Here is a 25,333-nt window from a genome sequence, read left to right on the forward strand (position 1 = left end):
CCAATATAAACAGGTATCATGAAGTCATACAGTTATTGTGGTACTTTTTAAATTTTTATTTATTTATTTTTCCATACTGGGAATTGAACAGTAGAGCATGCTGCCTCTGACCTACACCCTCAGCCTCCTTTTTTTTTCCAGGTGTGGGGATTGAGCCCAGGGACATCTTACTTCCAAGCTACATCCCTGCCCTATTTTTTATTTTGAATCAGGGTCTCACTAAGTTTCAGAGGGCCTCACTAAGTAGCTGAGGCTGTCCACAAACTGCGATCCTCTAGTCTCATCCTCCCGAATGCTGGGATTACAGTGTGCGCCACTACACCCGGCCCTCCGCACCTTTTTAGATTTTTTTTTTTTTTTTTTTTTTGGTGGTACTGGGGTTCCTGGAAGCCCTTCTACCTCCAGGTTACACTCCCAGACCTATTTTATATTTTTATTTGGAAACGGTCTCCTAAGCCAGTGTACGCGGCTGGCTTCGAACCTGTGCAATCCTCCTGTCTCTGCCTCCCAAGTGCAGGGATTACAAGTGTGCGCCACCACACCCGGCTCCCTTTTTAAATTTTTATTTTGAGAAGTGCTCACTAAGTTGCCCAAGTGAGCCTCAGACTTGCTCTCCTCCTGCCTCAGCCTCCTAGTGGCTGGGATTGTTGGCATGCTGCCCCATGCTCAGCTAGCTAGGTGCTTTTAAGAGGATGAAATGTTAAGATGCATTAAAAGGTATAATGACTCTGAAAATCACGTATCTATTTATCATTAATGTAATAAAATTGAAGCTCTTGCCAAATTCAGATGCTTTCTTTGAATTTTTCTAGTGAGACCTGAGCACTTGCTTTATCTTTGATTTGTTAAAAACATTTTCCAGTCTAAAATAGCTAGTTGGATACGCTTTCTTTTCGTTTTGGTAAACGAGAGGAACTTAATCATACCTTTGTACAGTGAGTTAGAAAGTTGGCACAGGATTCGCCATTGTACAGCTTTCTTCTGTATCGAGAATAAGCTACATTAGGTTTGGAACCATGGTGGGTTCCGGATGTGTGCCTTTAAGCAGTCTTGCATATGGAGTAACCCTAGGACTTTCAGCTTTGGGTACCTAGCACGATTGCTCTAAATTCATACTTGAATTCAGTTACTTTACTATCATCATATCTCCCTACCAGTTTAGCATATTACATAGTAATTTTATAATATAGACTACTCCAAATAATTACCAACAGTTACCTACATTATAGAGCTGAATTGATTGGAGACAGTACTTTTTTTCTTTTTATATTTTTTGGGGTCTGTTTCTATGACATGCTAAACTGCAAACCAAGGGTGAATTTGAGCAATGGCACTGACACTTATTACATTTATTTTGATACCAAGAATTTCTTTCTTTTTTTTTATTATGTTGCTGGAGATTGAGCTACACACCTAGTCCTATTTTGTTTTTTATTTGGAAACAGTCTGACTCAGATTCCTGAGAGCCTTGCTAAATTGCTGAGGCTGGCTTTGAACCCGTGATCCTCCTGTCTCAGCCTCCCAAGAACTGGGATTTCAGGTGTGTGCCACCACATATGCGTAAGAGTTTATTTCTTATTCTATGAAGCTCTAAGAAAGCTGATTAATTAATTGTGAATTATTAATTGTAATAATAATTAATAGTGAATTATTTAGGTGTTTTTGGAAAGTCAAGGAATTGAGTTAAATCCGCCAGAGAAGATGGCTCTCGATCCTTACACTGAACTCCGGAAACAGCCCCTGCGAAAATACGTGACCCCATCGGACTTCGATCAACTCAAACAATTTCTCACCTTTGACAAGCAAGTAAGTGACTCAGGCAGGTAGGTTCTTTATTTAAAAACAGGGTGGTGGTTTACTGGCAGCTGCTTTAATAGCTGTGTTGATAACTGTTTGGGGGCATTGTATCTATAATTTAGCCATTGGATACGCCACTGTCTTTCTGGTTTCATCTGGAGTTAGAGCTATGCCAGTACCCAAGTTTCTTGCTTGAGATCTGAAGAACATTGTGGAGTTAAGTTTTGTGACTCGACATTTACATCTTAAAACAATTCCTGAGTTATATCCATGTCCCATTTCCCATTGACTGTTTCTTCTCCCCAAAATGTGCTGGTCCCATTGAATCATTTCTTTATTACTATGTGTATGAACAACTGCACAGAGAACCCATTGCACTTTTAATTCAGTTTTTCTTTCACTGACTAATATTTTGGGTCAAAGTAAGCTACCGTTTTTCTTAGTACTTTTTTCTTTTCTATTTTATCTAGCTATTACTATTTGGTATATAATTTTAGAATTATTTTTTTTACCTTTAATGAATAGTTCTCTTTTTCATTTTACCATCTGAAATTATTTAAGTCTTTCCAGCTAATCTTTTCATCATTGTCTGATATATCAGTGCTAAAATGAAGTCAAATTCTCCACTTTTGAGCTGGATGCAGTGGATAATGCCTGTAATCCCGTTAGCTGGGAGGCTGAGACAGGAGAATTGCAGAGACCAACCTGTCTGCAATTTAGGGAGTCCTTGGTTCAAAATAAACAAAATGGGCTGAAGGTGTAGCTGGGAGGTGGACTGCCCTTGGGTTTAATCTCCAGTACAAAACAAAACAAAAATCTTCACTTGTAGGATTCTTACTTAAGTTATTACTTTGGATTTCTCCAAGGTTCTCCGATTCTATGCAATCTGGGATGATACAGACAGCATGTATGGCGAATGTAGGAACTACATCATCCATTACTATCTTATGGATGACACGGTAGAGATTCGAGAGGTCCATGAACGAAACAACGGGAGAGACCCATTCCCGCTCCTGATGAACCGGCAGCGAATGCCCAAAGTTTTGGTGAAAAATGCCAGTATGTTTGATTCAACTTATTCTCTGTTCTTGAGATTCCTTTGGGATCGTGAAGGAGTAAACCCACTGAGCATGGTTGTTCCTTTACATTGGGAAACTCCAGCTGTGTTTTCCCCGTGCTCGGCAAGTGGCTTTCCCGTCACTTCCTCCTCTGACTTGCCCCTTGGTTCAGGCGCACACACACACACACACACACACACACACACACACACACCCGCCGACATCCTGGTGGGGATGCTCGGGGTGCGGATCAAAGAAGCAAAACCTGAAGGAAAGGTAGAACCAGGCTTCTGAACAGAAGCACTTTAGGATTGGATTTTATTACATTTTTCCAACAGGCCTGTTTTCATTTAAGGGTACGGCTCAGCAGTTCTCGTACGCTTTCCCAACTTTGCTTCTCCTCTCAGCTACTTTGTAAATAGGAGGCTTCTCTGTGGTTTAACTTGTGATTGGGAAAGACAAGTCTGACTCAGAAGGGGTGGAGCCCAGTTGCTCAGATCCCACTCAGTTCAGAGAGTGAGCAGGACAGAGAGAGGGCTGCAGCTCGCCAGCTCCTGGGACAGTAGGCTTGTTTGCCTACTGACTTAGCGGTTGAAGAGTTTTCTCATAAAAATGTCATTCTGACCTGCTGTAGTGACGTCTCTCGTGTTCGAGTGGGTGACAGAATTCTGTAAACGCTTTCATTGATTTTTTTTTTCCTTATCACTACATTTTTGGGAACTAGGAGATAAGAAATTCCAAGTATTGGGCAAAAAGTTCATCTCAATTAGAGACTGAGCAAGTTTGACAGTCTGAGGGGTAAATCAACCTGTGCACATGTATTGCTTGGCCGGCATAAGGTTTTTTGTTTCGAATGCTGTGTTATTTTGGGAAAGAAGTTAGAGGGTTTTTTTTAAGTCACTGAGAGAGTAGATAAAATATGGTGAAGGTGCATCTTGATTAATATGCTATAGTTAGAAGCAATAAACAAGATGTGTGCAGAAAGCAAATAGATTAGTCTTAAAAATAGTGCTGTGCAGGAAAAAAAGATGGGATTATGTAATAATATTTACAGAATGTAAAATCCACTCAAAACACAGTCCACATGGTCCACATTCACTCAAAGAAGCTGCACGTTAGTGACAGAGGGGCCTGGGGCTGCCCTCCATAGCGATTCTGCCCAGAGGCAGGCAGAAGCCTACCGTGCCTGACATAGGCCACTGAATGAATGAGACGTACAAGCCTACGCAGCCCAGCGGACAGGATGGACCACTCTTTTTAGGTATTCTCTAGTTCATGCTGATCTCACATAAACTATCACTGCATCTCAAAGAACTAGGAAAACCAGATCAAAACGCTTGCTCTTCAAGAAAATAAAATTGATAAACCCTTACCTAGACTAAGAAAGAAGAAAAGAAATAAAAACAACAGAGATAAACTGCAGCTGACACCACAGATCATTAGGGGTTGTGATGAACAGTTATAGGGCAATAAAATTGATAGCCTAGAAGAAAAGCACAAATCCCTGGACCAGATTTAAGCATAAGAAATAGAAAACCTGAACAGACAAATGACAAATAACAAGATTGAATCTGTAATAAAACGTCTTCCATTAAAGGAAAGCCCAAGACTAGACAGCTTCACTGCTAAGTTCTACCAAGTATGAAAAGAAAATATCATACCAATTCTTCTTAAATTATTCCCCCCCAAATTGAGAAATAGGAAATCCTTCTAAACACAGTCTATGATGCCAGCATTGCCCTAATGGCATAATCAAAGACACAATAACAACAAAGTAAATTATTCTAAAAAAATGAAAGGGAGGGAATTTTTCTAAACACATTCTATGATGCCAGAATTACTCTGATACCATAACAAGACAAGGGCACAACAAAAAAGAAAATTATAGGCCAAAATCCTTGATGGATATAAATGCAAACATTCTCAATAAAATGCTAGCAAATTCCATCCAACAGCAGATTACAAAGATTCTTCACAGTGATCAAGTGGAATTCATACTGAGGATAGAAAGATGGTTCAACATATGCAGATCAATAAATATGGTAGATCATATTAACAGAATGAAGGACAAACACTGGCTTATCATCTCACTAGATTCAGACATGCATTCAATAAAATTCAACATCTCTTCATAATAAAAATACCAAATAAATTAATTAAAGAATGAATGTACCTCAACATAATAAAAGTGAACTAGAAGAAACTAACAGCTAATGTTACACTGAGTGGGCAAAAAGCTGAAATCTTTCTAAGATCGGGAACAAGACAAAGATGCCCATTTTTATCTCTTTTATGCAATATAATGCTGAAAATCCTGGCAAGAACAATCATGCAGTAGAAAGAAATAAAGGTATTCAAATTGGAAAAGAGGGACTTAAATCGCCACTGTTTGAATAGGGAATGATCTTAAATGTATAAAAAATTCAGTAACATTGCTATATGCCAACGGTAAAATATCTGAACTAGAGATCAAGAAAGCAATTCTATTTACAATAGCTACAAAAAAAACTACTTAGGAATAGAGGTGAAATATCTCTACAATGGAAAGTATAAAATGTTGATGAAATAAACTGAAGAGAACAGACAAAAAATGGAAAGACATCCCATATCCATGGATTGGAAGAATCAGTTATGTGGATCATGGTTAGCATGTCCATATTACCTGAAATAATGAATAGATTCAATGATATATCTATTAAAATGCCAACAACATTCTTCTCAGAGTTAGAAAAAAAAGTCATAAAATTTGTATGGAATCACACACACACACACACACACACACACACACACACCCAAATAAATGGCTAAAGCTATCTCGAGAAAAAGGAAAACTGAAGGCATTATACTGCCTAATATCAAGCTATAACATAAAGCTATAATAATCAAAACAAATGCTATTGGCATAAAAAATGCATATATACACCAATGGAACAGAATGGAGCCTGCAAGTAAACCCACGCCTCTACAGCCAGCTGCTTTTGGACAGAGGCGCTAAGAACGTGCACGAGAGAAAGGACACTTGTCAATAAATGGTGCTGAGAAAATTGGGTATCAACATGCAGTTACAACAATCAACTCAAAATGAGTTGAATATATAAACATAAGACCCCAAACTATGAAAGTACTAGGAGAGAACATAGCAGATTCACTCCAGACGTTGGTATTGGCAAGGATTTTTTTTTTTTTTTGGATGGGGCAAGACCCCAAAAGTAGAAAAAACAAGAGCAAACTAGACCAATAGGAATATATAAAACTACAAAGCTTCTGTCAGCAAACAGTCAACAGAGAAAAGAAACAACTTACATAATGAGAGAAAATATTTGCAAATAATTCTTCTGATAAGTGTTTAGCATCTAGGGAACTCCAAAAACTCAATAGCAGAAGATAAATAAGTAAAATAGCCCAATTTAAAAATGGGCACTAGAGCCGGGCGTATTGGCGCACACTTGTAATCCCCGCACTTGGGAGGCTGAGACAGGAGGATCGCGCAGGTTCGAAGCCAGCCTCAGTTACTGAGTGAGGCTCTCAAGCAACTTAGTGAAACCCTGTTTCCAAATAAAATATAAAATAGGTCTGGGAGCATAGCCCAGAGATAGAAAGCCTCTGGGTTCCACCCCCAGTACCACCAAAAAAAAAAAAAAAAAAAAAAAAAATTGCCGGGCGTATTGGCGCACACTTGTAATCCCCGCGCTTGGGAGGCTGAGACAGGAGGATCGCATAAGTTCGAAGCCAGCCTCAGCTACTTAGTGAGGCTCTCAGCAACTTAGTGACACCCTGTTTCCAAATAAAATATAAAATAGGTCTGGGAGTATAGCCCGGAGGTAGCCTCTGGGTTCCACACCCAGTACCACCAAAAAAAAAAAAAAAAAAGGACACTAGACCTAAGTGGGTGTTCCTTTAAAGAGGACACACAGATGGCCCACAGGCACATGAATATGTTCAACAGCACTAATCACCAGGGAAATGCAAGTCAAAACCACAGTCAAATGTCGCCTCACTCCAGCCAGAGTGAGCAGGCGAAAGATTGCAAGTGCTGGTGAGGCGGTGTGCAAGGGAACCCTTGCATGCCTGCTAGGATGTAAGCCAGGAGAGCTGTTGCAGAAAATAATGGAGACTTCTCCAAAAACTAAAAATACACTTCCATATGACCTAGCGGTCGCACAGTTGAACATACATTCCAAGAAAATGAAATCAACGTGAGAGGGACATCCGAACGCCCGTGTTCACCGCAGCGGCGTTCACAAGAGCCAAGCAACAGAAACCAGCGGCTGATGAGTGGAAAAAGAAACTGTGGTTGTGTTCACAATGGAAAAACGTTCAGCTATTTAGAAAAGAATGAGGCTGGGCGTGGTGGCGCACGCTTGTAATCCCAGCCCGGTAACAGTACTGGGGAGGCAGAGACAGGAGGAGCACAGGTTTGTGGCCAGCCTCAGCCCCTTAGTGAGGCCTCCACAGCTGAGTGAGACCCTGTTTCAAAATAAAGCATAAAAAAAGAGGGCAGGGGGTGTAGCTGGGAGGTAGAATGCCATGCTGTCTCAACAGCATGGATAAAACCGGAGATCATTAAGTTATTAAGTGAAATAACCCACACACAGATAAGTACCATTGGGACATTACGGAGTTGCTCTCATACAAGTTGAGAGCGGGAAGAGAGATGGGCTGGGTTGATCAGTGGGCACTAGGTTAAAGTTCGACAGAAGCAGGAAGTTCTGTGTGTTGTTGCAGTGAGTATAGGAAACAATTATGTACTCTAAATTCCAAAAAACCTAACATAGGATTTTGAATATTTTCACCATAAAGAAATAAACATCTGAGGAGGATAGATATGTTTAATCTGATTTAAGCATTACACAAAGCATCTCTCAGTACTCTATTAATATACGTCATTTTTTAAAAATTTATTTATTTATTTATTTTTAGTCTTTATATATATATATTTTTATTGGTGCACTGTATTCATACATCATAGTAGGATACATACTTTTGTAGACATACATGCACACTTTTCCCAGTCAGCCCCCACCCAATCCCCACCCCATTCTCTCCCTATCCCTCCCTCCCATGCTTGGCTTAGTAGTTGACATCTAGTATTATGGCAATTTATCTAAAATTAAAAATGATAATCTCACATAACAGTTTCATTTGTCTGATACCAAGCTTTTGATGACTTAAAGATAACATTTCAATATTTCTTTTTGCTTTCTTTCTATTTTTTATGTATCAGTTTTGTTTTGTTTTGTTTTGCGGTACTGGGGATGGAACCCAGGGGCGTTCTATCTCTGACCTACACCCCCAGCCCTATTTTTTTTTTAATTCTTTATTTTGAAACAGGGTCTCACTGAGTTGCAAAGGGTCTCACTAAGTAGCTGAGGCTGTCCGCAAACCGCAATCCTCTGGTCTCAGCCTCCCAAATGCTGGGATTATAAGCGTGTGCCACCATGCCCAACTATCAGTTTTTAAAAGCTGTATATTAAAGTGATTTCAGGTGAAGAAGAGGAGAATGAGTTTGACAAAAGTTATTTGTAAAAGGAAGCAAAAAAATAGAATTTTTAAATGTACAGGATTCACATTAAATGTCTCTTAAAAAAAATGAGAAAAGCTGGCCTTGGTGGCACATGCTTATAATCCCAGTACCTGGGAGGATGAGACAGAAGGATCGTGGGTTTGTGGCCAGCCTGAGCTACTTAGTGAGGCCCTCGGTAACTTAGTGAGACCCTGTTTCAAAAAATGAAGAATAAACTGGGTGTGGTGGCACATGGTTATAATCCCATATTTGGGAGGCTGAGACAGGAGGATCCTGATTTGAGGCCAACCTCATCTACTTAGTGAGCCCCTCCACAACTTAGTGAGACCCAGTTTCAAGATAAAGCATAAAATATTGAACTGGGTATGTAACTTAGAGGTAGAATGTCCCTGGGTTCAATATCTAGCACGACAAAAAACATAATAAAAATAGGTCTGGGGGTATAGCTTGGAGGTAGAATGTCTCTGGGTTCAATCCCCAGTACCAAAAACAAAAACAAAAACAGATTTGAGAAAAACTGCTAACACAGCTTGCATTCCTAAATAGCAATAATTGAATCTGTGCCCTATTTTAAATATCTTAACTACCGCCTATCATATGTATTCTTTATAATTGACCCCATATCAAACCTTCTTAGGTTTCTGTGACACTGGGATTCATATACTACATTTGCCCTTCTAGAATACTTAAATGAGCCTAAAATTTCTGCCATTTAGAGATAACAAACATTAGACTATGATAAAGACAAAGAATGGGAATATACTGAGAGAGGAACCCCTTGGGTTGTACGACTCTTAAGTTGCATGACTGGGGAAATACTAGCGCACCCTTTCTCATGCTCAGCTGCTGGAGATCAAGCCTTTATTTCTAATACAGGAGAAACTGCATCTCATCCTATTTTTTCATGTTAGCAGTGACTAGTTAGGAGAATACCAGCCTACTTCCCACTGTCTGTGTGATCAGGGAGCTGCCTTCAACTTTTGTGGCTACAGCTGTAAAATGGGCACTTTACCAGCAGTTACTGACTCACGATTATCAGGAAAACCAGACTGCCGGGAATCAGTGTTAAACGCGTTAACCCTTAGTTCTCGTAAAACACTATGGCAAAACCGGATGTATTAAAAAATGCAAGACTTGCCGGGCGTGGTGGCGCACGCTTGTAATCCCCGGACTTGGGAGGCGGAGACAGGAGGATCGCGCTGGTTCGAAGCCAGCCGCGCTGGCTTAAGAGACCCTGTTTCCAAATGAAAATATAAAAAAAATAGGTCTGGGAGTGTAGCCCGGAGGTAGAAGGGTTTCTAGGAACCCCAGTACCACACACGCACACACACACACACACACACACACACACACACACACACACACACACACACAATGCAAGACTAATTCCATATTTGAAAACTTTTTGATTCCCATGTGGGTGGGTTACTATAATCATCTTGTTGACTGCTTGACCAACCCCTGGCCCCAGTACTAGGTCACACTGTCCTCATAGCCGTGGTGTCACTTGACATGAAGCCACTGTTTATATACTTGTTTACTATCTGTGTCCCCAGAGTATTTTCTCTCTGAAGGTAGGAATTGTGTTTATATAATTAATCGCTGTAATCCCAGTATTTAGCTGTGCGCTTAGTACCTAGGTAGTCACTAATAAATGTTGGATGGCCGCATAAATGGGTTGCAAGCTTCGTGACTTTTGGTGACGGTGCCAGCTGCGTATGGAAAAGGGACGTGATAAAAACCATCTGGGAAATTGTGTGTCCTATCAACAGATAGAGACATACAGCCTTATATTCTTGTGGGAATGGAGTGAACTTGTCACAGCTCTTGTCTATGTCTTTCTTTCTTCATAGACTCTTTCTTCTCTTCCCTCTAATCCCACCTTATGTTAGAGACCTTCCCCCAGTGCGTGCTGGAGATCTCCGACCAAGAGGTGTTGGAGTGGTACACCGCCAAGGACTTCATTGTTGGGAAGCCAGTCACTATCCTCGGGAGAACCTTCTTCATTTATGACTGTGATCCATTTACCCGACAGTTCTACAAAGAGAAATTTGGCATCTCTGATTTACCAAGTATTGACGTCAGCAAGCAGGAGCCACCTCCAGTAAAACAGGTAATGGATGAGAGGTCGGCGTGTGGGGAGGAAAGAAAGTCTTCAGTGTATGTAGAAATGGAAAAAAAAAAAACTCCTATATGAATACTCAATAGAAAAGGGCAAAGAATATGTAATAAAGTAGCTCACCAAAGAACTACATATGGAAAGATCCACAATCTGATAATCGAAGAAGGATGAAAATAAGTTTTTTTTAAATCTGTTCAATTTAAAAAGATTCATAATATCCAGTGTTTGTCTTGTATAAATAAATAGTAATTTTCAGATACTATTAATAGGAAATTCAGTCAGAATAACCTTTCTTAAAAGGTTTGCCATCACTTTAATTTTTTCTATAAAATATTGCATATCTTTGGCCTAAAATATTCTTTAAGGTATATAAAGATGTTTAGCTTGTCATATCTCAGCCTGAGGTGTCTGCATATTCACTGAGTGATGGTTTTACAGTCAAAGCAAAGGAGGTCATTGTCCATCTGCCGAATCCACTACTCATATTCTATAAAATATTGCATATCTTTGGCCTAAAATATTCTTTAAGGTATATAAAGATGTTTAGCTTGTCATATCTCAGCCTGAGGTGTCTGCATATTCACTGAGTGATGGTTTTACAGTCAAAGCAAAGGAGGTCATTGTCCATCTGCCGAATCCACTACTCATATTCTGGCTAAGGGTATCACATTAACTGCGGTCCTGGCCAGCAGCAAGGCTTAGCTTTCCAAGTGGCACACCCTGGATGGACATAATGGAGCCGTCTGTTGTTGGGGTAACATGCTATTGAGAGTACTAGAGACTGCAGAGACTAGTTTGATAAATTATCTGAATACAATATTCGAAAAAAATTTCAAGGGAAATATCTATAAGTAAAAAAGAACAGGCTGAGTTTCTTGAGAAAACATAGAAAAAAGAAGACAACAGAAAAGAACCCACCACTGATGTTTGCCTTGTATCGACACAGAAGAAGACGCTAATCTTAGCCTTCTACAAAAATGCTTTGAGCTCTTCAGAGAACCTGAACAAAACATATAAGTTCAACCAATACCTACATGCTAACTCATCAAATAATTTGCATCTGGAGTTTGGTTTTCTAAGTGGAAAGGGCCCTGTGTGAAGTAGTGAACAGAATTCTCCAAAAGCATAGCTGCCATCCTCTTTTGTGAGGCCTGAATCAAGAAACAAAAATATAAAAAATATGACGGTACGTAGTAGAAAAAAGAGCACAAATCACACTCTGAGCACCTCTCCTCCAGCCCCAACTCCAAGACACACAATTGCACACACGGTTTGGGTGATTTGAGAAAATGGTTTCCAGACCGACCAGGCTGAAGTCAGCTCTCCAGACAAAGTGATCACAGACAGAGCCAGGGGCTTCCACTCCCAGGGTGCTAGCAGGCCATTTGCAGGGGGGTTGGCAGGAGGACTCGATCCTGCTTGGTGGTAGGACTCAGTGGGCATCACTAAGAAGGTCCATCTAGCCCAGCCATTGCCCTGTGGCATCGTTAGTAACTTCTGTGATGAGTAAACGTAACGTCAAATGATAAAGAGAAAAGAAATGAGTGATGTTATCTATATTTGTGTATATAGAAGTTATTTTCTTTTGCTTGTTTTGGAACTGGGGATTGAACCGTCAGGTACACCACCTCTGATCTATACCCTCGGCCTATTTTATTTTTTATTTTGAAATGGGGTCTCACCAAATGGCTGAGGGCCTCGCTGAGTTGCTGAGATCAGCCTCGAACCTGTGACCCTTCTGTCTTGGCCTCCCAATTATTGGAATTACAGGCATGTGCCACCATGCCCGAGTAGAGATTGTTTCTGAAGAAGTGTTTTACGAAGTTATTGTTGTTGCTGTTTTAAGTTATAGTTAACTCTAATGTCATTTTAACAAAAATACAATCTGCTTTACTTCTTGCTTCCTGTATATCTCTAGGAATTACCTCCTTATAATGGTTATGGGCTAATTGAAGATTCTGCTCAGAATTGCTTCGCTCTCATTCCAAAAGCTCCCAAAAAAGACATTGTTAAGATGCTGCTCAACGACAACAAGGTGCTTCGGTATCTGGCTATAATGGTGAGGTTCGTTTCTGTATACTAAGATCCTGTTATTCTTTATTTATTATTATTATTATTATTATTATTATTATTATTATTATTTGGTGGTACTGGGGGTGGAACCCAGTGGTTTCTACCTCTGGGCTATACTCCCAGACCCATTTTATATTTTATTTGGAAACAGGGTCTACTAAGTTACTGAGAGCCTCACTAAGTAGCTGAGGCTGGCTTCGAACCTGTACGATCCTCCTGTCTCAGCCTCCCAAGCGCGGGGATTACAAGCGTGCGCCACCACACCCGGCGGATCCTGTTATTCTTAGTGCTGTGTATAATTTTACATTTTGTCTATAAATTGTAAAACAACAGGTATCAGAGTTATGTGTTTACTCGAACAAACACTGGATCTGGCAACCAGTCTTCAGGAAGGCTGGACGGTATTCAGTGCCCCGAGTTCTCCCTTCTGCTCCTCAAGTGTTGACAGACCTTTTTGCCTCTTTATGAAAGAGTTATGAAAGTCTGTGCTATATTCAAATAATTTATGCATTTATGTACCTTTCCAGGGTAATGTGATGTTCTTAGTGTAGAGATCATGTCTTACTAAATTAAAGCATTATCTGTGATATTGAGCTTGACACACATATACATATACACACACACACACACACACACACACACACACATATATATATATACATACATACATACATACGTACATACATACATATTTTGGGGGAGTACTGGGGATTGAACCCAAAGATATTCTACCTCCAAGCCACACTCCCAGCCCTATATTATTTTATTTATTTATTTTTTGTGGTACTGGGGGTGGAACCCAGGGGCTTTTCTACCTCTGGGCTATACTCCCAGACCTATTTCATACTTTATTTGGAAACAGGGTCTCACTAAGTTGCCGAGAGCCTCCCTAAATAGCTGAGGCTGGCTTCGAACCTGGGATCCTCCTGTCTCAGCCTCCTAAGCGCTGGAATTACAAGCGTGCACCACCACGCCCGGCTCCTATTTTATTTTTAAATTTGAAGCAGGGTCTCACTGAGTTGCTGAGACTGGCCTTGAGCCAGCGATCCCCTGTCTCAACATCCCAGGTACAGGGATTTTAGGTGTATACTACCATGCCTAACTTAACTTGATAAATTTCATATTCATTAAAAGTAATGAATTGAATCATGCCAATTTAATAGACACTGTCTTTGAGAGATTAGAAAACTACTGGAGTTTGGAGATAAATATAAGTTAAAAATTAAACACTTTTTTTGTGGCACTGGGGATTGAACCCAGGGGCATTCTACCTCTGTGCTAAACCCCCAGCTCTATTTTAATTTTTATTTGGGAACAGAGTCTCGTTAGGGTGAGAGTTTCACCACTTGCTGAGACTCTTCTCAAATCTGCAGTCCTCCTAATCTCAGCCTCCCAAGTACTGGAATTAGAACCATGTGCAAAGCCGGGCGTGGTGGCGCACGCTTGTAATCCCAGCATTCGGGAGGCTGAGACCCAGAGGATCGCGGTTCGCGGACAGCCTCAGCTACTTAGTGAGGCCCTCTGCAACTCAGTGAGACCCGGTTTCAAAATAAAGAATAAAAAATAGGGCAGGGGGTGTAGCTCGGAGGTCGAATGCCCCTGGGTTCCATCCCCAGACCCGCAAAAAAAAAAAAAAAAAAAAAAAAAAAATAGAACCATGTGCAACCATGCCCAGCTCAAATTCAAACACTTGTGTTTTTGTTTTGTTTTGTTTTGTTTTGGTACCGGGCTTCCTGGAAGCTCTTCTACCTCCGGGCTATTTTCTACTTTTTTATTTTTGGAAACAGGGTCTCTTAAGCCAGCACAGCTGGCTTGGAACCTGAGCAATCCTCCTGTCTCCACCTCCCAAGTGTGGGGATTACAAGCGTGCGCCACCACACCCAGCTCAAACACTTAAAAAAAAAAAAAACTATATTTACTCTATTTAAGGAAAGAGAGAATAAAATTGGGAATTTTAGCAGAGGAAAAATTAAACCAAAAAGGCCTATTTCAGTTTTGAAAAAAAGGATCTAAAAAGAATTTGATAAAATGCTATTGTGATTTTATTTATTTATTTATTTATTTATTTATTTATTTATTTATTGCAGGTCTGGGGATGGAACCCAGGGACATAAGATCTCTGAGCTACACCCCAGCCCTATTATTTATTCTTTATTTTGAAACAGGGTCTCACTGAGTTGCGGAGGGCCTCACTAAGTAGCTGAGGCTGTCTGCGAACCGTGATCCTCCGGTCTCAGCCTCCCGAATGCTGGCATTACAAGCGTATGCCACCATGCCCAGCTATTGTGATTTTAAAATAAATATTTTAATAACGAGGCACAGTGACACATACCTATAATCCCAGTGCTTGGGACACTGAGACAGAAGGATCACGGATCAAGGCCAGCATGCGGTAACTTAGCCAGTCACTGTTTCAAAATAAAATGCTAAAAGGGCTGGGATTGTAGCTTTGAGACAGAATGCCCCTGGATTGACTCCCCAGAACCACAAGGGAAAAAAATCATTTAATAAATAGAGAATAAATCGCTCATTTAAAAAGCAATTTCTTTAATCTGATAAAGAAAATCTACCAAAAATCTACTATAAACGATATACACAGTGAATGAATTAGTTTGTGGATGAGAGTATGGGTCCATGGGAACTCTTCATACGCGGTGATACTCCCACTTAGAAGACACTTTTGGTGTAGTCAAGTATACTAGCTTGTGCCAAAATGGTACACTCTATGTACGCCAAAAGATACGAATATTGCTCTTGGAATATTGTCTGCCTGCCCCAGTATGATTTATAATAGCTATAATAATAGCCATAATAATAAATATCCAAAATAGACCTACGTCCATCCAGAGGAGACTGAATAAATAAATTATGGCTTATGTATACAAGCTCTGAACTATATTTAATAAAACTTGATGACCTAGCGCCTCAAATAGCAATATGGATAAGTCATACAAACTTAACTTTGAATGTAAAAATCTAGGCACAAATGAATATAAATACATGTTCTAAAATTCCATTTATATGAAGCTTTAAAAACAGGCGGGATAGATTAATAGTTGTCAAAAGTACCCAAGGTCCTGGAAGACAAAAACAGACTAAGGAAGTATCATGGATGGAAGGAGACTAAAAAGAAATAGCGACTAAACGCAGTGTGGGGTCCTGAAAGAAAAGGACGCCTGTGAAGACAGGTGACATCTGAATATGGACAGTGGCTGGGTTAACAACACTGTACCACTGTCACTTTCCTGGTTTTTGTAATTGTACCGTGGTTATGTTAACTTTAGGGGAAGCTGGGCTAGAGGTACACGATAATACTTCATTTTGTGTATTAAGCCTTTCCATAAGTATAAGCTTAGTTCAAAAAAAAAATTAAGAATGTTTTTAGGTTTGAAAATACTCTTTCCTGCCCTGGTAAATCGTTATCACTTTCCCCAACCCGCATGTATACCTGTGCTTAGACCTTTGTATCTTATTCTAAGTGTGATAAGAAAAGAATCTTTGATGGTTTTGAGAGCAGAGAACAGCATTAAGAGCATTAACTATGTTGCTGGTGTTTGTTTAAAATTTATTATTATTTATGTGAATGTGTGTATATACAGTACTGGGAACTGAACCCAGATTGCTTTATCACTGAGCCACATTCCCAGCCCTATGTATTAATTAATTTATCTATTCATCTGTTTTTCATGGTGCCAGGGGTTAGAATTAGAGTCATTCTATCTCTGAACTACACCCAGAGCCCTGTTAATGTTTTGTTTGGAAACAGGGCCTCACTAAGTTGCTGAATGTCTTACTACATTGCTGAGGCTGTCCTCGAACCTGCAACCCTCCTGTCTCAGCCTCCCAAGTACTGGGATTACAGTTGTGTACCACCATGCCTGGCTTATTTTTTTATTTTGAAACAGGTCTCACAAAGTTGCTGAGGTTGGCCTCAAACTTGTGATCCTTCTGTCTCAGCCTTTCAAGATACTGGGATTGTGCCACCATGCCCAGCTAAAATTTATTTTTATTATATGGGCTTCAAATCAAAAAGTAGATTAGGAGGTAGTATGAGAAAATTATATTACTAAGAGAAAACCCAGTGACCTACTTTGATAGATGAGAATTTATTAAACAAATAAGTGCATGGTCTAAATAAGGAGGTATGTGCCACCGTTGCACTATAAGAAGATTTCAATCAGGAATAATATATCTGTTAAGGTTTGTGCAAACTGCAATATATTTTATAAGGACTGTGATCACTCAGTAATTTGATTTAGTAAAAGTCTTTACAAGACTTATAAATTATCTTTACAAGATAATTTCTCTGAATCACTTTCAATTTTGTCATCTTCTATTACTCATTCCTCCCTTAACTTTTATTTTTTAAATTGTGTATATAAGGAAGTATGCTTTAAAAAGATGAAACCTTGCATAATCATCTCATTGTCTGCAGAGTTGAATATAATTGCCAGCCAAGAGTTCTCAAACTAGCAGGCTGTGGGCAGAATGTAGACCACACATTTAGACCACACATTTTTTTTTTTTTAAGTGGGGGGATTGCATGTTTCTTGAATTAATTGAAAGGGTTAACTGACAGGGTTGGAGAGTTGAAGTCAATGTTTTATTTTTATTTTTTATTTTTTTATTTGTGTGTGTGTGTGTGTGTGTGTGTGTGTGTGTGTGTGTCTGAGGATAGAACCCAGGGGGCATTCAACCTCCGAGCTACACTCCCTGACCTATTTTTTTTTTTTTTTTTTGGTGGTACTGGGGTTCCTGGAAGACCTTCTACCTCCGGGCTACACTCCCAGACCTATTTTTACATTTTTATTTAGAAACAGGGTCTCCTAAGCCAGCGCGCGCGGCTGGCTTCGAACCTGCGCTATCCTCCTGTCTCTGCCTCCCAAGTGCGGGGATTACAAGCGTGCGCCACCACGCCCGGCTTCCCTGCCCTATTTTTTATTCTTTAATTTGAAACAGGTTCTCACTAAGTTGCAGAGGGCCTCACTAAGTAGCTGAGGCTGGCCTCAAACAGTGATCCTCCCGAATGCTGGAATCACAAGCTTGCACTACCATGCCCGGCTAAAGTCAACGTTGTTTTAATCAGGCATTTTAAGTATTAATCCGGATTTTTGTCTTCTCTTGATCAACTAGAAAATGTCTCAGCTCGGGCCTGCGTCCCCACAGGACGGCCATGAGCTGGAGTTGAGCTGTGGTGCCCTCCTTTGGGGGCCTTTCTTAGGTGAGGCAGGGCCTCTCCAGGCCGCCAGTCTACCCGTACACGGTGTGTTTATATTTTATGAACCCCGCTTGCTTCGTGTATATCATATGCCTGGCCCCTGGAGGCATTTAGGTACGGGGAATCCGGATAGACCCCAGACCTCATAATATTGTCTCTTCACCTTTCCAGGAATCCCCTATCCCAGAGGACAAAGACCGCCGGTTTATCTTCTCGTATTTTCTAGCCACTGATATGATTAGTATCTTTGAGCCTCCTGTTCGAAATTCTGGTATCATCGGGGGCAAGTACCTTGGAAGGACAAAAGTTGTCAAGCCGTCCTCTCCGGTGGACACCCCCATCTACTACGGCCCCGGTGACTTCTTCATCGGCGCTGTGATTGAGGGTAGGTCTAAGCGCAGTTCAGGATTTCCTCCTGGCTGGTTAAATGGAGTCTTCTTAGTTGTCATGTGATTCATTTAAGCCTTTTTTTTTTTCTTTGTAGTGCTGGGATTGAACCAGGTGCATTCTACCTCAGCGCTATGCCCCCAGCCCCATTTTTTCCTCTTTATTTTGAAACAGCGTCTCACTAAATTGTGGAGGGCCTCACTACATAGCTGAGGCTGGCCACGAGCCTAGATCCTACTGTCTCAGCTTCCCAAGGACTGGGGTTACAAGCGTGTGCCACCACACCTGGCTTCATTTAAGCCTTTTAAGAGGTAATTAGGCCAAATTCAAACTCAGATAAAGTTAAAATTTTTATATGAATGGCGTAATGAGTTCATCTTTTTTATTAATTAAACTCCAAGTCAACTGATTTCTCTTTTCATGTGTGTGTGGTACTGGGGATTGAACAAAGGAGCATTCTCCCTTCAAGCTACACCCCCCAGTTTTATTATCTTTATTTTTTTTTTTTTTTATTTTGAAACAGGGTCTCACTAAGTTACGAGGCTGATCTTAAACCTGCAAGCCTCCTAAGCACTTAGATTATAAGATGACCTACCTACCATACCTCGCTAACGGGTCACACGTATTGATTGTATCATTAGATGCTGACACTGAGCTTCCTAAACACAGAAAACTACTGCATATTAATTCATACAACTATTGAAAATTCATTGGTTTGGGTTGCAAATGGATACCTGTAGATTTATCATTGAAGTGTTAATATTATTCTATTCCTGATTGCATAAGAGAAACACAGCCAAATTCAGTATATTGCTACTCTCCCCAGTGTTTGGCCACCGATTCATCATCCTTGACGTAGATGAGTATGTTTTAAAGTACCTGGAGACCAATGCTGACCAGTATTCACCAGAAGCACTCTCATCCATTCAGAAGCACGTCCAAAAGAAAGCAGCTCCGGCACCTGAACCAGAAAAGTACGTTTGATCACCTAGGGTCCTTTTGGGGTTTGGCATACGCAAGATATTCAGGAAGTAGTTCCTGTCGAAAGAAATGAATAATCACATTTTTTATTCCCACCAGATTAACTCACCAGGCGGGAGTTATTAGACACACGCTGAAGGTCCACTAAGTTGCAGAGGGCCTCACTAAGTAGCTGAGGCTGGCCTCAAACAGTGATCCTCCCGAATGCTGGAATCACAAGCTTGCACCACCATGCCCAGCTAAAGTCAACGTTTTTTTAATCAGGCATTTTAAGTATTAATCCAGATTTTTGTCTTCTCTTGATCAACTGGAAAATGTCTCAGCTCTAGTAACTTATCTAGTTATCTAGTAACTTGGAAATTTGTTAATTTGAAGGTCCCCTGGCATATCTAGTTGCTTAGAAATTTGTTAATTATTGCATGTGTGATGCTGAGGATTAACTCAGGGACACTTTAGTCTGAGTTGCACCCCAATCCATTTATCTATCTATCTATTTACTTATTTATTTATACAGGGTCTTACTGAGTTGCTGACGCTGGTCTTGAACCTGCAACCCTCCTGTCTCAGTTTTCCATGTACTGGGATTACAGGATTGCGCCCTGGTGTCCAACTTTGTTAGTGATTTTTAAATCTTAAGTCCCCTACTGAGGAAGAGGAACCTTTTATTAAAGACAGGATCTCTGTCATACTCAACAGTTTCTTCTCTGTCAAGCTAGCGTTGAGCCTTTCATGTCCAATAGTTCTTTTTATTTTTCTTTCTTTCTTTCCTTTATTTTTCCCCCCTGGCACTGAGGATTGACCTCAGAGGCATTCTGCCTCTGAGCTACACCCCCAGCCCTATTTTTTATTCTTTATTTTGAAACAGGGCCTCGCTGAGTTGCGGAGGGCCTCACTAAATAGCTGAGTCTGGCCACAAACCTGCAATCCTCCCATCTCAGCCTCCCAAGTCCTGGAAATACGAGCGAGCGCCACCACACCCAGCTCCAGTAGTTGTTGAAGGAGTGAAGGAATGTTTCTACCAGGACTGTCAGAGGAACTTTGTTAACCAGTACCATTTTGTGTCTTTGTGTGGCAAGCACTAAGGGACTTTTATGGAATAAGTCTTTCAATTCTGACGACAACCTTTACGAGGTGGCTTCTTTTAAAAGCTCCCATATTACCTGAGCCACAGAGCAATGAAGTAACTGAATCCAGACGCTGTAACATTTTGTGCAAATACATCCCAGTGAACCCCACTATCATGTATAAATACAATGCACCAATAAAAAAGAATTTAAGAATCATCTTGGAGCCTTTAGGTGGCAAAACGGAGAGTCTGAACCAGGTGGTCAGATCCCAGAGCCCAGGGTCCATTCCTACACTCTCTACTTTACCAGAGAAAAGCATCCCTACATCGGGGGCGTTTTTATGTAGCAGAGCTCTGGGTCACACTGAAGCTGTCCCGGCAAGCTGTCCCGGGAGCGGGTTTGCCTTCACTAGGGCAAGGAGGCCCTGGGTCACAGAGAAGAACTGAGGTCAGGACGCGTGGTCCACGCTCAGTCTTTGCAATGCTGATGGCCACTTTAAAGGTCTAACGCAGTGTCAATACCAGAGTTGCCTGCACCAAGAAGGAATTCAATAGAAAAGGGAGAACTGAGGCCGGGCGTGGTGGCGCACGCTTGCAATCCCCGCGCTTGGGAGGCAGAGACAGGAGGATCGCGCAGGTTCGAAGCCAGCCGCGTGCGCTGGCTTAGGAGACCCTGTTTCCAAATAAAAATATAAAATAGGTCTGGGAGTGTAGCCCGGGGGTAGAAGGGCTTCCAGGAACCCCAGTACCACCAAAAAAAAAAGAAAAAAAGAAAAAGAAAAGGGAGAACTGCAGGATTGGGGAATGCATCTTTAGTGTGTGTGTCTTTTAATATTTATTAATGTATACCTTCTTTATCTATTAATATATTTATAGCATCATTAATATTATATATTAATATATTCATATCATCTCTTGTATAGATATGACTATATACATACATGCATATATATTTTGTGTGTATGTATAAATGTGTATATACGCACAGGCACATTTCCATCCGGTTCCTGTTAAGTAGAGGCCTTTGCCAGGGTACTCATAGCAGAATATTCTAGGAACAGACTGAAGAAGCCCTGACCTCCATCTGGGGTCTGGAGTCACCCTGTAAAATCACGTGTGTGTTTACGGATGGTGAAGGCAGGGTGTTGGCAGGTGTCACCTAGCACATTGGTCCCTCCAGCTACCTCCCAGTCGGCAGCGCCTGGTAAGCACAGCCAGCTGGCCCTCTGTCCGCTGGGTGGCTGGAGGGAACCAAACCTTGCCTGGGCCTGGGCCTGGCTGTTCTCTTACAGAAGGGGCCCTGGCTCGGCCCCGTGGATGAAGTCGGGGCTGGGACTCTGTCTCTGCTTTAAACAGCCCGACCTGTCTCCATCCGCCTGCACACACATCCCCTCGCGCTAAGATGGCCAGAGCCACGGTCTCTTCCCGCGGTGTGAGTGGATGGGCACCCGGCTTTACGAAGCGAGGGCGATTGTCTTTGTTCTTTGTCTTTTTCCCCTAATGATGAAATCATTATGTTTTTATGTGCCCCATGGCTTTAACTCCTGAGACTGCGCGGAAGGTTGAGGTTTGACTGATTTCTGCCTTAAATAGTTCCCTGCTGGTCGTCTAGAGAGTTACACCCTCAGAAACACATATTCTGCTTCCAAATGAAACAATGCCAGAAAGCATTTAGATACTGGGGATTCTTATAGTAATTTTGTTTTTGTCTTACTATAAAAGTAACACATGTCCAAAGTTTTTCCATTGAGGGGCCAAAATTGAGGCAATATGCATAGAAATAAGCAAAAATATTTTGAAAAACTCATAACCTAGAGATGAGTACTTCTAGTATTTGTTTTAAACAAATGTATTTAAAATGTAATAATTCTGGGATCCTGTGTGACTGCCCCGCCCCCCTTGATTGTCCATCATGAGAATTCCTGAAATACTGTGTGGACCCCTGGCAGGTGAACATTTTGAATAGATATTACACTCACATACCCTCAAAACTACCTGTCAATGCTCTTTTTAAAAAATCTCAGAGTTTCTTTGCCCAATATGAGCAATTTTAAATACCTTTTGTCCTCCCATTCGTTTTACACAGAAGCTGCACATACGTCCGTGCCTCGACTCCCTCACCATCAAAACCTCCCCTACTCTCTGCAGCATTGCCAAGAGTTCATTGGTTAGAGTCTGAAATAACTAATTCCCCTTTTGGGATATTTAGGCCATTTCAGAGCATTCAAATAGGCTTATCTTTGCAACAATCCACGATCATCTCCTTAGGATAAATTATTTGAAATTCTGTACTCGGCTTTCTCTTCCCGCTTCCAAAGGCTCCTTAGAGGTTTATTCCACTAGGTACTTCTCCCAGGAATGGTCGCCCGCAGGTAAAAAGGAGAACGGAATGAAAAAGAGGCTGTGTGCAACAGTCAACTGTCTGAACATTACCTACAAGAAAAAAATGTTAACACAAGAGCAATGATGGGTTGGCGGTTTTGAAGTCACAGAAGGAGAGGGATTCAGTACGAGGTAGTCAGGCGTATTTCAAAGAAGATGTTGGGAGGGGAGCGAGATGTGAATACTGGTCTCCACATGAAATATGGGACAAGTCACTAGGTCTTTTTCCATCATTGAAAAAGGAAAGAGTACTTACTGGGTTTTGCTCTAAAAGGATTTACAAATATGAAGTCTTTTCCAGCTCTAAAATCCCTTAATTTTATAACTGTAGTCTCCTGTTAAATGAAAATAAAAATTGAGCTTTTATTTATGGTGACTGCATTCTGAAGAGATACATCTCTCTCTTCCCAATGCTCCGTGCTACTAATCTTCTTCATTTCACCAACTGCTAAGCCTAAACTAACCCCCACACAGAGACGCCTCTCAACTTCCATAGGCGAGCTTTCACAAAACTCAGAATTGGAGGGAGAATATGAAAACCACAAGAGATTGCTGGCTGCATAGTTACAGGCATATTTTTAAACACGCAGGCATTTATTTTTCGATGAGGTAATGGTCATCTGCAACATCAGTAAGAAGCAATCGTGTGATTCCCACAAATACCAAATTTGGGATGGTGGTGGGATTTGATGTGGCTCTTTGTGGCTCAGTGATTTAATAGACGGCAAGAAGGAGGCAATACAAAAACTGTCCCCTCAGGCCTTGCTGATGTGGGGGTCGGTCACCCGCCAGCCTCTGTTGGCAATCGTTCAGTTACTGGTTAACTTGGCGTCAAATCTGTTTATCATAAGAATTTCTCTGAGTTCACCAAGTGAGAACTTTGGTCACTGAGATAAGATTGGTCAAGAATAAATACCACATCCTATCATGTCCTTCCTTTCTCTGCAGCAAGCAAGCTAAAGAGGATCCAGGCGGGCAGGAGCTGGAGACGTTAATAGACGCAGTCCAGAAGCAACTGAAAGATTATTCATGCCAAGACAACATTCGAGAAGCATTTCAAGTTTATGACAAGGAAGAGTCAGGATATGTGGACAGAGAGGCGTTCTTTAAGATCTGTGAATCATTTAATGTTCCAATCGATGACTCCTTGATTAAGGAGGTCAGTATCAACTGCTTTTTTAAGTTGGTTGCAGAGTGATTATTTTTTATTATTATTATTATTATTATTATTACCATTTTTTGTGTGTGTTTGGTACTGGGTATTGGACACAGGGGCATTCTACTTCTGAGCTACATCCCAGCCCTTTTTATTTTTTATTTGGAGAAAGGGTCTCACTAAGTTGCTGAGGCTGTCCTTAAACCTGTAATCCCCCTGTCTCAGCCTCCCAAGTACTGATATTACAGACAGGTTCCGCCATGCCCACCGTATATTTTAACTGGGGAAGGTATGGGATGATCAAAGCAGAACTCCTGCTCTGTCCTGATTCAGGTATTTTCCCCTGATTCTAGCATATTGGCATTTTTTTTTTTTCTAATTTCTGTTGCAGGACACCTCGTTAAGTGGGCCTGGGACAGACCAACATGTCAGGGCTGAAGGAGAGCAGCAGAGAGATCCCGGTTGGGGGGCGGGGTGGGAGGTGGGCAGAAGCTGCAGAGAGACCCAAGGCAAGCTGGGAGGACAAAGTCCATCCTGGTGAACAAAGTCCTACGTTTCAGTATGAAAATAATTGTAAGAGTTTTGAAAATGGCACTGCCCTAATAAACGTGGATGCGAGTCCTGAAACCTTAGACAAGCCACTTATTCCATCCAGTTTTAGTTTCATTAAGGTGGTGCTAATGTCTGACCTACTTATCAGGTTCACAGGATCATTTGAGAATGAGGATATAGAGTCTGAACTTTGGTTTACAGTGGCTGGGGATCATCAGGCATAGGCGTGCTCTGCAGTTAAACTGAAGGAAGGCCCTGCTCATCCTCTCTCTTTACTCTCTTCTGCAGTTAATCCGGATATGCTCTCACGGAGAGGAAAAGATCAACTACTATAACTTTGTCCGTGCCTTCTCAAACTGACCTGGCTGAGCAGAGAACGCAATATAAATGTTTTATGTTGAGTCTACTGGGAAATGCATCTCTTATTCTTCATAGAGACACTAACAGAGCTTCTGGTGTTGCCTTTTAAAAAATTTTTATATATCATTATTCAAAAGTCTAAATTATTTGGTTTTTATAGGATCAAGAATGGCACCCTGTTAGGAGTGGCTGGTGTACTGTGATAGTTTCCTGTGTCAACTCACCTGGGCCACAGGGCGCCCAGGTACATACTTGAACATTATTCTGAGTGTGTCTGTGAGGATGTTTGAGTTGGTAAACTTAAATAAAGCAGACTGCCCTCCCTAAAGTGGATAGGCCTCATGTAAATATTTGAAGGCCTGAACAGGACAAAGGCCGACCCTCCCCTGAGCGACAGAGAATCCCGCCCACCTGCCTGCCTGCCAGCCTGCCTTCACACAGCCACTCTGTGTAACCTGCCTTCAGATTCAAGCTGGAACAGTCCATTTGCACGCTGAGCCTTCGGGCTTCAGCCTGGACCTGCACTGCCAGCTCCCTGGGCCCAGGCCTCTGGACTCAGACAAGAAGTAACACCCTCAGTCCTCCAGGGGCTCCGACTTACAACTCCCTGCAGCTCAGAGCCTGTCTAATAATCACATGAATCATGTTCTAATGAGC

At 41.3% G+C, this 25,333-nt stretch overlaps 1 protein-coding gene across 1 annotated transcript in view; it reads left to right on the forward strand.

Moving 5' to 3' along the window:
- EFHC1 (EF-hand domain containing 1) overlaps positions 1-24,676 on the forward strand; it is a gene marked incomplete at its 3' end in the record, with an annotated part of 41,441 nt that extends 16,765 nt beyond the window's left edge. Inside the window, exons 4-11 of the mRNA XM_080700363.1 lie at positions 1,657-1,806; positions 2,664-2,856; positions 10,272-10,492; positions 12,420-12,560; positions 17,964-18,177; positions 19,006-19,153; positions 23,557-23,767; positions 24,605-24,676. Of these exons, the coding sequence (XP_080556489.1) occupies positions 1,657-1,806; positions 2,664-2,856; positions 10,272-10,492; positions 12,420-12,560; positions 17,964-18,177; positions 19,006-19,153; positions 23,557-23,767; positions 24,605-24,676 (1,350 nt within the window). The remainder of the gene's footprint in view (positions 1-1,656; positions 1,807-2,663; positions 2,857-10,271; positions 10,493-12,419; positions 12,561-17,963; positions 18,178-19,005; positions 19,154-23,556; positions 23,768-24,604) is intronic.
- Positions 24,677-25,333: the final 657 nt, after the last annotated feature.

The sequence above is a fragment of the Muscardinus avellanarius genome, assembly GCF_963383645.1.
Source record: "Muscardinus avellanarius genome assembly, chromosome: 8".
Lineage (NCBI taxonomy): Eukaryota > Metazoa > Chordata > Mammalia > Rodentia > Gliridae > Muscardinus > Muscardinus avellanarius.